The 12,221-nt window shown below is 37.9% G+C and overlaps 2 protein-coding genes across 6 annotated transcripts; both read left to right on the top strand.

The window, feature by feature from the left end:
* Nucleotides 1–568: 568 nt before the first annotated feature.
* On the top strand, nucleotides 569–5,520 carry Irc (Immune-regulated catalase). 3 transcript variants are annotated; one of them, XM_068296377.1, is made up of 11 exons: nucleotides 569–832; nucleotides 1,618–1,726; nucleotides 2,834–3,161; nucleotides 3,217–3,388; nucleotides 3,467–3,648; nucleotides 3,710–4,287; nucleotides 4,345–4,489; nucleotides 4,551–4,718; nucleotides 4,778–4,895; nucleotides 4,957–5,119; nucleotides 5,342–5,520. In XM_068296377.1, exons 1-11 carry the CDS (start codon nucleotides 760–762, stop codon nucleotides 5,373–5,375), a joined length of 2,070 nt encoding a protein of 689 aa, XP_068152478.1. In that variant the 5' UTR covers nucleotides 569–759; the 3' UTR covers nucleotides 5,376–5,520. The 3 variants fall into 3 exon arrangements, with proteins under 3 accessions (XP_068152478.1, XP_068152477.1, XP_068152476.1); XM_068296376.1 differs by having other exon boundaries at nucleotides 4,342–4,489; XM_068296375.1 differs by having other exon boundaries at nucleotides 4,333–4,489.
* A 1,270-nt stretch (nucleotides 5,521–6,790) lies between these two features.
* Nucleotides 6,791–10,278, top strand: LOC137582216 (epidermal growth factor receptor kinase substrate 8). 3 transcript variants are annotated; one of them, XM_068296675.1, is made up of 6 exons: nucleotides 6,791–6,933; nucleotides 7,671–8,052; nucleotides 8,111–9,037; nucleotides 9,092–9,473; nucleotides 9,542–9,882; nucleotides 9,951–10,278. In XM_068296675.1, exons 2-6 carry the CDS (start codon nucleotides 7,672–7,674, stop codon nucleotides 10,044–10,046), a joined length of 2,127 nt encoding a protein of 708 aa, XP_068152776.1. In that variant the 5' UTR covers nucleotides 6,791–6,933; nucleotide 7,671; the 3' UTR covers nucleotides 10,047–10,278. The 3 variants fall into 3 exon arrangements, with proteins under 3 accessions (XP_068152776.1, XP_068152777.1, XP_068152775.1); XM_068296676.1 differs by having other exon boundaries at nucleotides 6,795–6,929; XM_068296674.1 differs by lacking the exon at nucleotides 6,791–6,933 and adding an exon at nucleotides 7,488–7,589.
* The last annotated feature ends 1,943 nt before the right edge of the window (nucleotides 10,279–12,221 follow it).

Raw genomic sequence — 12,221 nt, 5'->3', positions numbered from 1 at the left:
TTGTTTGCAGGCTCGAGGTCCATAAATCAATCTTTATACATGGATTCAGAATGATTCGATATTAGATAATGCTTTTTACTCCTCAATATTTTATTAAACCTCTCTTAGGGAATAACTGGTCCTTATAGTCAAAAATTCAGCTCGGGAACAAAGCAAACCTGTCTAGAACTGAACTCTCGGAGCTACTAACGAGTAGTTATTTATGCATTTGAGAAATTCAAAACCTAAAATCACTCCTGTCAGATCAGAGACAGAGGTTCAAATTTTGAAATTTTATATGAGTAATATTTGTTTATGTTTCTGAGAAGCATTTCTAACCTATTTGTGTTCTTTTGTTGTTGTGGAGTCGCACTTGTATAATGTGTTTGTTTTGTTTTTCGTTAAACGTGACACATGCGAGAAAACGAGTGTAAATGTAAATGAATACGCATTCGGATTCACACTCCAATCCGATGATGATGCTATTGTTATTGTGTTTATGATAATGACTGCTCAGCTTCGGGCTTTCGGTCTTGATGGCCCGATTTCGTTGAGATTTGCATGTGGCTCTGGCTCTGGCTCTGGCTCAGTTGTTTGTGAGTTGTTGTGAGCCGCTCATCTGTTCTCAATTGATCGGAGAAGCAACTTAGCGTCGATTTGGGAGGGGAATCACTTCCTTATCAGTCGTCCACTACGTGACTGAGTTCTTTCTTTGGGCGCCTGGCTTTTGTTTGTTTCCTCAGAGGAATCATTAATTCTGGTGGAACAAAGAACTGTCAAATGTGGAATATAATATGTATTGGCCTGCTGGCTGGCCTAATCCCCCACTCCACTCCATTTGAGTTTCCAGAAGGTGAGTGTATATACAAAGAACGTTTTATAGAGTGTCCAAAATGTGTTTCTATTCCCTTTGATTGTGATTAAGTAGTTCAATTAGTATATTGTAAAGTTCAAGTGCACGAGGCCAATTAGATGTTACCTAAAGGAAACCTTTGATAGAGACGGCAAACGTGTCATCGGCCATTTATTTGCTTACGGATTCGAATATAATTAGGAAAATACCCCAAGCTTTCGCTTGTTTTTAAGACCCTTGTACACTTTTTATTATTTTTGCTATTATTATCAATGTTGCAATCTAAATTCCGATTTGTAATTTCGCTGAAATTTCAAATAGAATTTGTTGATATAGAAAGAAGCTTTCTACTTTTCTATTGAAAAGTTAAGTTGTTTATTAAGTTATTAAGCCTTATTTGCATCTCCAGATTGTTTTCATTAGTTTCAGTTTGAATAGATCATTAAGAAAGTTCACAAAGTATGTAGTTAATTTCCTACTCGAGTCTTTTCTGTCTTTTTGTTACAATTAATTTTAAATTGAAATGATTAAGTAAACGATCATTTATTCAACTAGATGAAAGACTTTTATAAACTCTTGCTTAAGTGAATTGTTGACAGTCATTCATTAGTGGAATATTCCGTAGCATATAAATTAGCTACGGCTGTTATCCGATTTATACGGTAGACTTAGCTACAGTAAGGTGGATTACATATTAAGTAATATAAGCTGAAAATTTAAAACAAATTTAAACTTCAACTTGCAAATTATAAAATAATATTTCCTTTGTATATTTCTCTTACTAGCTAGCCATGATTTTAGTCCCAATGTTAAGAGAATCTTAGACGGTCTTTCGTTAAATCAGTGGCAAGGATTTGTAAATTCTGGACTAGATTCGATCAACAGGCAAAAAAGGTATGTATGAAGGGTGGGGATCGGCCTAAAGCTGAAGCACGTCATAGGTACATATGTACATATTTATGTACAATGATGGCCATACTATTAAGACTTTAAGATTTTCTTGGCTTGCAGGCAACGTCAAGTGCATTTGGTAGCCAGGAAAAGCTAAACTAAAGTCCTTAAATGTAAATGTCATAATTTTGGACACTATTGTATATAGTTTTTTTTAACTAAACCAAAAAAAAAAGTGAAATAAGAGCTTTAGTTGTTTGATTTGAGTCGAACTCCGCACAGATTTTATAAATTTCACTTTTAACTTTGAAGACAAACAAAAACGAGAAATCTTTAAGTCCTCAAAAACTTGTTTGAATAAGTCAACATAGACTGAACTTTTCACACTGATCAAGAAAATATATACATATGTATAGTTTATGGGATCGTGTCCTTTTCTGTGTTAAACACTTCTGACTAAAATACAAATTATGGATTCTCGATTGTTTGTTTTATACGATACTGGACTTCAAGTAAGTTTGGATGAATAACTCCGATTCGGAGGAGTTTCAGAATTTTTTTAGACATGGCTTAATTGTCTTATCTCGTACCTTCTAGGCCCATTTCTAAACACAATTAGCCATGTTGCTAGGGTAAAAAGAGAAAAGTACTTTCAAAATGTTTCAGATTAAATTCAAATGATTTTAATTATATTTAAATATTTTGGGGATTGGGTCAACGATTCATTTAATTTCTGACTTGAAGCCCAAATATAATTTCATTGTTATTACTGTTAACCAAAAATGGACATCATTCATGATGTTGTCATTTCATAAGAACGTTAAGTTTGTTGAAACCAAGTTATTTTCCATATTTGACTTTGAAGTATGTAATTGCATTCGTTCTTTTATTGCTTTTGAGAATAAAACGTGTTGTTTTTGCTTTTTTTTGTTTGTTTCTGGCTCCATTTACAAGGAAGTCAGACATTCTTACGAGTTTGTGACAAATATGCAATTATGATATTAACAAAAACTTGAAAGTAATTCGTTGTGCTCTCATTGTGAGTGCGATCCCACACGTCTTGTTTAGCCACATTTTGAAAAGTCACCACACATTTTTTGATTTTTTTAGACTAGAGGAAAATCTGGTTAACTCTGCAATCACGGTCCAAAACGGCAGCGTCTCCCATGCCCAATTGTTGGACACACTGCCCAATAAGGAATCCAATGAGGACAGCGATGTGGCTCTGAAAATTCTTAAATCCAGCCTTTTCGTCTACAACTCGCAGTGTGCTCCAAATGAAATAAGTGACGAAGAGTGTCGTCGGTATTTGGAAACGAAGCCATTGCCCCCAGGAAGCCTTAAGGGGCAGTGCGAAAACTTGTTGCAGAGCCATCGTGATGGTCATTACGCCTTTCGAAGATTGCTCGATCGTCACTACAAGAATGGATTCCATAAGGTTAGAGGTGGGAAAACCAACTCGATTGCCTCGTTTTAACAGATTTAATCCTTAGATGTATGATGAGGACGACTTGCCTGGAGCTTGGCCCATCAGCATGGCATTGTATGAACAAGTGCCTGGAAGTGTCCCGCCGGAAGATCAAAATGGAAGCTCCAACCTTTGCCTTGTTCAATGGGCACAATTCATTGAGCATGACCTCAGCAAACCAGTCTCACAATCAATGAGTAAGCCAAACAAAAAGTTATTTCCTCTCCATCTGACAATGTGGTGTTTAAATTGTACAATTAACTTATCTTACACAGCCATCGGATCACCAATAGAGTGTTGTAATAGTGACCAAAATAAGCTACAGCCCAGATACCATCATCCCGTATGTGCGCCAATTTTATCCAAACAAATTGGAAAATTCGGAAGGCCAAATTGTCTTAACTATGTGAGAAGTGCCTTGGCAGTGGCCAATTGTAATTTTGGAGCCGCCGAGCAGGTTAGTGCGATGAGTGAATCTCCTTTCGATGTAGGCTAATATGCCTCTTATTGTTTTTCAGCTCAATCAAGCCACTGGGTATTTGGATCTGTCCCAGTTATATGGCTTTACTATAGCTGCGGAAAGGAAAATGCGTTCTTTCAAATATGGGCTACTAAAGGCCAGATCGAATGGCTCCCATCTTAATGATTTGCTGCCAATGACCGCAGATATCGATAACGATGGACAGACGCATACCTTTTGCACCTGGACTGATAGCGGCAATTCGACATGCTTTGCTGCAGGCGATTCACGTGTCAATAGCAATCCATACTCAATTCTCATATACACGGTCTTTATGAGGAATCACAATAGAATCGCTGCCGAGCTGCGTGCCCGAAATAATGGCTGGAGTGACGAACAGCTCTTCCAAACGGCCAAGGCCATCAATGTGGATATTTATCGACGTGTTGTTATGGATGAGTGGTTGCCAGAAGTTCTGGGTCAGCGTCTTGCCAACGAAGTAAAGGCGGCCCCGCCATTAACCACTCGACAACGGCCACCTGAAGTGTCCAATGAGTTTGCTGTGGCTGCCATTCGTTTCTATTACTCAATGCTCCCGAATGCAGTGCTCAATGTGGCTACTGAAAACGATAAAGAGTAGGTTTTTCCCTCTAGTCATTGGCTTATCATAATGGCATTTAGTTTTTCCAGTAGTGCTCAGCCACAAACGAATCTATTCGTACTTGAGGATGAAATTTATAAGCCCCAATTGCAATACACTGCACAAAAACTCGATGAAATACTGCAAAGCCTTCTCAATCAAAGGGCTATGAAAATGGACGCCTCGTATGTGGGTTCTGTAAGTTACTGACAAAATATTGCCCTCAGATCGATTCTATAGCTTATAATGTCCATTGCAGATTACTTGGCCTGAGAATTCAAAGCCAGGACATGCCGACACCTTGGCTTTTGATATTCAAAGAGGAAGAGATCATGGCCTGCAACCATATTACAAGTATCTGGAGATTTGCAGCAACCTAAGTCAAGTCACAAGTTGGAATGATTTGGCAGTAGTTATTCCCAAAAAAGTACGAGTTGAAAATAACTAAAGATGCATTTTCTCATTCCATATAATTTCTAATTTCAGGTTTTAGTTAAACTGCAAAATGTCTATCAGAGCTGGAGGGATGTGGATCTTATTGTGGGCGGCATTGCTGAGCACACTGTTGAAGGAACGATTGGACCTACCTTCAGTTGCATTCTATGTAAGATCAAAAAGGGATTTCTAAAGGTGATAAAACTAATTCAATTCCTTTTTTGGTTTAGCTGAACAATTCGCCAAAATACATCAACGCCATCAGCTAGACAGAACCACCTTGTACTCCTCACTTCTGGACTCCTATCGCCATATAGATGGCACAAAGCTCTTGTGCCTAAATTCGGAACTTAAGTCTGTGCCAAAGAACATCTTCAAGTTACCAACGAAAGGGTGAGTTGATAAACGGAACGAGAAGCGGAAGTAACACGTCTCCGATTTCTTTCGACATTTACTCACCTGTCCCCGTCCCCGTCCCTGTCAAGTGACAGCGTCATGACAAAGTGTACTATTTGATTTACTTTTAAGATTATCTCAAGCATTTCCACGATAAGCAAACAGCAATTACAAAACAGAACTAATAATTGTTTGCTTTTCTTTGTCATTCTATTGCAGAAATCGCCTCGTTGATTGTGACGGCGTCGTATAATTGTTTTACCGAGCCTCTTGATGTGTGAAGAACAAAATTAATGTTTTTAGATTAAGTTCCTAATACCAAAAAATAAAATAAAATCGAGAATTTTAACAACTTAATAAAACCAAAAAAGGACTTGAAGCATATACATATAATCCAATATTAATATGAGTGAAAATTATTTGATTTTAGATACTAATGTGATTCTTTTAAAATTTCTATCTTTAATAGTTTTCAATTACCTTTAAGATGGTGAAATGAATGTTTCCAGTTTGTATTCCTACACTTCTTGAGTAACTGACTTATATCTATCAAATTTGTTGTCACTTCATCTGAAAGTCTCATTAACCAGTATGTAAAATATCTCAAATATTCTCCAATTTTGCCATCCCCATTCATTCTTCAAATCAAAAGTCATGGCCAGAGTCTTTCTTATATATAATTTCAATCATCATTTTCTATATTCCTTCATTTGTTAACACTTTTATGACAGCCTAAAGATAATATACATATACATAATTAATTTGTAAACTGTCAAACAGCAGACAAAAAAAGCATATGATTAAATTTGAAATTTATATTTAGAGACAAAAGTAAACAAAATATTCGTTGACAACAATTTGGTTAGCAAATTTATGCAAATGTGGCAAAACTTTGATTATTCCCTTAAAATATTTGCTAACTTTTGTGAAAGACAGTTTTGTTTTCTAATCATTCTGGAATCTCTGTTTATCAGTCAGATAGTTAAAGATAGCGAAAGTTTATCAGAGAACATAAATTACTAACAAAACATAGTGATTCCCATTAAGAAGAGTTATTTTAGTTGAAGTTTTGTGGAATTCCATGGTATTTAGCATTCCTATTAATAACTTCCCTCTACCCCATTTTGGGCATTATAAATCCATGATAAAAGAAATAAAATAAAGGCTTATAAAATCAACAATTTGTTTATAATTTAGGTCTATATCAGCTGGAGAGTATATTTTGTCTTCTTTGTCGATTTGTTAGTTAAAGTTTGTCTCTAGTTAGTTAGTCCTACAAAATGAATCCTGTCTCTTTTAGACTTTTAACTTTATCCTTGGCTTTGTCCTGTTGCTGAGCCTTTGAACCAATCTATTTGAGTAGACTCTTAATGCTGGCGTCTGTACTAACTTCACCTCTGTTATTATTGCATTATGTACATCTAGATATGGAATATATACAAAAGTATGTATAAATGTATGTAATACTATGTATGTATGTATATACCGTATATCAATTCAAAGTGAACTGATAAGATTGCCAATGCTGCCGATACAATACGAAAACAATGCGAGATAAAACAAACTTTTGCTTTTGGACTATTTGCGACCAGATAACATTCAACTGAAACAATTTGAGGCAATCAATTAATAGAGGGCCAGGAAAAGGGACAGGGTGGTGGGTGGTGGGCGATGGGTTGCGCCAGCTGATATCGCTCTACCATTCGGCTCTGTCATTGCCAGTTTTAGTTTGAATTCGATTCGCGTCAGGTCGACCGTGTGATTGCATCGCAAGATCAGAGTACGGAATCGAGTATAGGAAGAAGAAGTAGGTAATGGTTACTTGATTACTCATCTGACATGAGTGAGACCCAACTAGCACCCCCACAGTTACCTTGTATTACCTCATAAATCAAGATTCAAGTGATAAACAGAAGACTAGAGTTGTTCTTTCGTGTGTTTAGTTGGTATCAGCTAAATAATTGCATGTGATGTCATTTGCCAGAATGGTTTCTTAATAATGTTTTAATAAAGATTTCTCTTCTTTTTTTTTTTTGTAATTGGCCTATTATCATTGGCTAAAAATATAATGATTTTCAAATTTCTTGGGTCTTTATGTAATAGTGCGCGGCCTGTTCAATAAAAGATTGCTTCATGGGCCAAGAATTTCCTGGCCAAGTGTGATAACTGACAAACATACAAAAGGCAAAAGCAGTGCTTAATTTCCCTTATCTAATCTAGGCCAGGCTAGCTACTATACAACTGTAACCACATACATACATCTCACAGGTGGAATGATACCATATTAATGTATATATGCAGATATGTATTCCGTTTACATGAGTGTGAATGAGTTTCTACCAATAGCTTAGGGGAATTGCTTTGATTTTACATTTCATTAAATTACTTTGAGCTCATGAGACCGGACAATGGTTAAACCAGGCCTTAGAACATTAAAACATTTTCGAAATGTTTCGGTAATGCTTAGGTAAAATTCTTAGCCCCATCATAGGATGATCGTTGTCTCTTTGCAAATTCCTTATCGCTAATGAAAGTGTGTTTTTTATAGCATGCCACGAAACGGCTATGAGAATGGAGTTAACTCCAATGGAGGCTATGATGAAGTCAAGCCAACTTATGCCTTGGAGCACTTGGCCACGTTTAAGCTGAAAAATGAATCCGAGGCCAGACAGCCCAAGGAGAAGATGAAACTGTTGATAGAGCTTGACAAGACTGGGGGAATTTGGCCACACAAAATGTACATGAGCTTTAATGGCCAGTGGCTGGTCATGCTGGACGCCGACATGAAGGAGATTGAGAATTTTCCCGGCAGTCTAGTGACAGAGCCAACAGCTTTTATAAGTGAAGATGCCAATGAGACCTACAACAATATTCTTATATTCTCCGTTCCTGGCATTTCCTTGGGCAATACTGAAATGCACATCTTTCAAGTGAGACCTTGCCTGAAATGTATTTCTTCAATTGTGTTCTAACTTCAATTTGTTGCAGGTTGCCGATGTGAGTTCGGTACATTTGGTTGAAGACTTGAGGCAACTAAGCACAGGAGTACCTGTCACAACGGACCGCAACAAGACACCTATTCATTTGCCGAAACCCGATCGATCCAACAATCAACAGGCCAAGGATCAATATGGAATCGCAGCAGCTGCAGCGGGTATTGCTGCTGAGAAAAATGCCCAGGATCGTGAGCAAACCGATCGGGATGTTCAGGTGCTCAATCATTGCTTTGAGGATGTCGAACGTTTCATAGCCCGCTTGCACTATGCTGCAGCAGCTCTCAACGAGTTGGAGTCCAGGAAGGAGCAGCATAATCCCCATGGCGAAGGACTACTAGTGCTTCGTTCGCGCCCTCCGATCGAAAGCGAGTTCCATGACATATTTGCCAAAATCAAACTAGCCCTTAACTACTCGGTGAAGCTGCAAAATCATTTCACTAAGAGTTCTGATCCCGTCCACAACATCTTTGTGTCGCTGCAGAGCATTGTCAATGTCTGCAATGATGTCTATGAAGGCGCCCAGTTGCCGGAAAGTGTGGTCAATCCCTTGCTGCGCCGAGAGACTGTTGCATTCCTCAATGGCACCCTCGACTCGAATGAGAAGCAATTGTGGCAAAGCTTGGGCCCCAACTGGACCGTACCCAAGGATCAATTCAAGGACCACAAGGGCTCGTATCATCCAATTTTCTATGATGATTGGTCTCCAGACTGGATTGTCGATGAGGAGGTACAGTATCTAGCTCCAGCATTGAAGAAATCGCCAACTCCCATTACCACTCCGGTGCCCCCAAGCCCAGGTGGCAATCGCACCTGGCTTGCCCGTTTGCAGAGTCGCAATGTCAAGATTGCCGAGGTCATTTTCAACAAATCTGGATCTAATGAGAAGGAACTTAATGTAACAAAAGGCGAATACTTGGAGGTAAGTAAATTGGATTACAGACTGAGTTTAGATCTAAACAAACGTCCTTGGCAGGTCATTGACGATTCCCGCAACTGGTGGAAGGCTCGAAATTCGTATGGCAACATTGGTTATGTACCAAACACTGTACTAACACCGTACAACTTTGAGATCGGGGCACGCGACACTGACTCATTGGCCTCAGTGTCCTTCAAGGATAATGCCGAGTCGCCGGAAGCAAATACTGCTGCCTACCGCAACACAATGGCTCTATATACAGCTCCCGCGGATCGTGAATCCCAGCAACCGATATCAGCTGCCAAAAGTGTACCCAGATCCTATTCCATGCCAGCTGGCGTGCCTATACCCCCTCCAATGCCACCGCCAGGCGACAGTCAGCCTCCCACGCCAAGTGGCACACTTAAACGTAATATGGCCGCTAATGGTGCCCTGGCAGGTAATTCATTTTCACTTTTAACCACTTTCCTTGAACTTTTAATCACTTGGACCCCATCTTCTTGACAGCTATGCGAGCCCGCAACGATTGCGATGCCGACGATGAAGCCTACTATCTGCAGGACGATGTCAACGATGAGCTACGCGTCATGCTGCAACAGCGTCAACGACGCAAGGACCTCGAAATTTTGAAGACACCCGAAATATTCATCACCCAGAACTCCAAGCCCCGCGAGGTGGAAGAATGGCTGCGAGGCAAGGGCTTCTCGGATAGCATCATCAAGCGACTCCACACGCTAAGTGGCGAGGAAATCTTTGCCCTTAGTCCACATACAATTGAAAGCTATTTCGGACAACGTGAGAGTCGTCGTCTCATTTCCCAAATTGTGCTGCAAAAGAACTTTTGCGAGGTGAGAGCAGTATTTTAAACTGGTTTAGCCACAAATCTAACTATTCAAACATCCATTTCCCATTGCAGTACAAGACGATTCGCTCGTCGGAGCTGTCGGCCAAATTGGCTAGAGCCCGACAAAAGGCTGACCAGGCAAACGGTAATCCCAATGAGGTGTTCTAATCTTTTGACTGTCTATCTGTCGAATGTGGTCTTTTTCGTTTCCGTGTAAGTTCTGGTTGTAATTATGCCATAAGCTGTTCCCGTTGCTCTGACACCCATTCATGTCTCTACGTAGACAATCGTTGAATCGTTTTTGCCCCCCTCCATTTATTTATTTATACTTACTTACTTTGAAATCCATATGTTATTTCTTTTTGTGCAATGTACATACAAACAAAATAAAAGCAAAAAAAAAAAAAAACCATAACTCTCTCTCATATCTTTCAAAATGAGTTTCCTTGTGTTTAATAAGCAGAAATCATTTATTATAATACTTGTAATACCTTGTAGATAACAGGTTAAGTGATTAGCGACTGGTCTAATCCAATTCAACTAACCATTCGTTCAGTCTCACAAAGAGGCTTGTCCACTAACCTCCTAAACGATCTCTCTCAATGTTTTATTATAGAATTTATATTTGGAATTTATTATCGATCGCTGAGTGACTCTAATTTTTTGTTTTCAGCACACACAAAAGGTTCAATAGCTTACATACATATTAAATACATATAAATTTTGAAATACTTACATACTTATATTCAGTCATAAGTAATCATACAGTAATGGCCATAAGTATTTGGACATGGTATGCTTTTGATACCGTTGATATCGTAAATAAAAATAAAGATCATAATATAGGAAAAGATGGGGCCGAATTGGATTATAAACTTGGAAGTATCGAGTATCCAACATATATCATTGTCGTATCCAAAATATCTGCAGTTATGTATGTTCCAACCTTGAAAATCACTTTTTAGATCCCAAAAACATTGTTCCAATTTTAAATTCTGATCGATGTTAACTTGAAAAGGCTCTGCAATGCATTAACTTATCGTGTCTTGTTCAGTTTGAAATGGTTAGTAAGGAAGTTAGTAAGGAACTAACACAAAGCCAATTTTTACTTATCGTGTCTTGTTCAGTTTGAAATGGTTAGTAAGGAAGTTAGTAAGGAACTAACACAAAGCCAATTTTTAAAATGTTCGAAAAACTCGCCATAGCTTCTTAATGATAAAACACATCTATATCTGACATTCATTGACCAAAACTTACACAAAGTATTAATATCCCAAATTAGAATATACGAATAGTCGAACCCTGTCAGAAAAAGAAATAGCTAACTATCTAACCTTAGGCAAATTACAGATCAAACAAAGCCAAAGAAAAGCACGATCTCAAATCTCATCTAAAACATCATTTAAGAGACAAAAACCTTTTTTATATGTGAATTTTTACACCATGCACCCATTTGGGCGAAAAAGGGTATATTTAAGTCGTTTAATCTTAATTTAAAGCTAAACGATTGCTCTATTTGTTTAAAACTGTCAAATCGACAGAGCAAATGAAATGCTGTTTAATTTTTTGCCAAAACCAACGACTTTAATAAGTGTATTATACAACATTTCTCTGAAACTATTATGATCATTTTAATAAATCTCAGCAAAAAGCAGAGTATCAATAAAAGGTATAAAAGTGAGAAATATAATTTAGGGTAAATACTTTTTGCACTTCATGTAAAACTTGTATATGAATGATTGAATGTACAATACATTTTTGTAGACTGTGATCGGCATTTTGGACAGCATTTCGAGTTTGTCCAGTCCAGGCAGGGGACATAACTCTGTTTGAACAATTTAGCTTTTATTTCAATTTTTGTCAATTAGAATGGGTTAATTTTTGCAATTAAATACGCGTTTATTGCCAAAATGCGTTAGCCTGGTCAACGAACAAAACGTGTAATTTAATCAGTGGAAAAAACAAGTCAACTGGGAATATCTACAGATATTAAATCTGTAGAACTGAGCTACATTTCAAGGTATTAATTCTGTTCTCAGATTTGTTGTTAGTATTGAAAAAGTAACAACAATTGTAATGAAAGTGAAATCCATAGACGATGGATAGTTAAAGTCTGTGAAATCAAAAAATGTTTAATTAATGAAAACAATTAACCATAACAGCGGTCACGCAGACGCATACAGATATTTTGTAACATTTTCGAAAGAAAAACTTTCTAGGTCACAGCTGGCATTTTGTCACATTCCCCACCGCCCCCGCGACCCATTCTCCTTATACATACATATGTATGTCACTATAGGCAGGGAGTTGAAAAAGATCAGAGGTTGCATGAATGCCCAGTAG

This window comes from Drosophila tropicalis, unplaced genomic scaffold, assembly GCF_018151085.1.
Source record: "Drosophila tropicalis isolate 14030-0801.00 unplaced genomic scaffold, ASM1815108v1 contig_859, whole genome shotgun sequence".
In the NCBI taxonomy this organism is placed as follows: Eukaryota; Metazoa; Arthropoda; class Insecta; order Diptera; family Drosophilidae; genus Drosophila; species Drosophila tropicalis.
The sequence above is the reverse complement of the archived record's forward strand: the minus strand, read 5'-3'. Positions and strand labels throughout refer to the sequence as shown.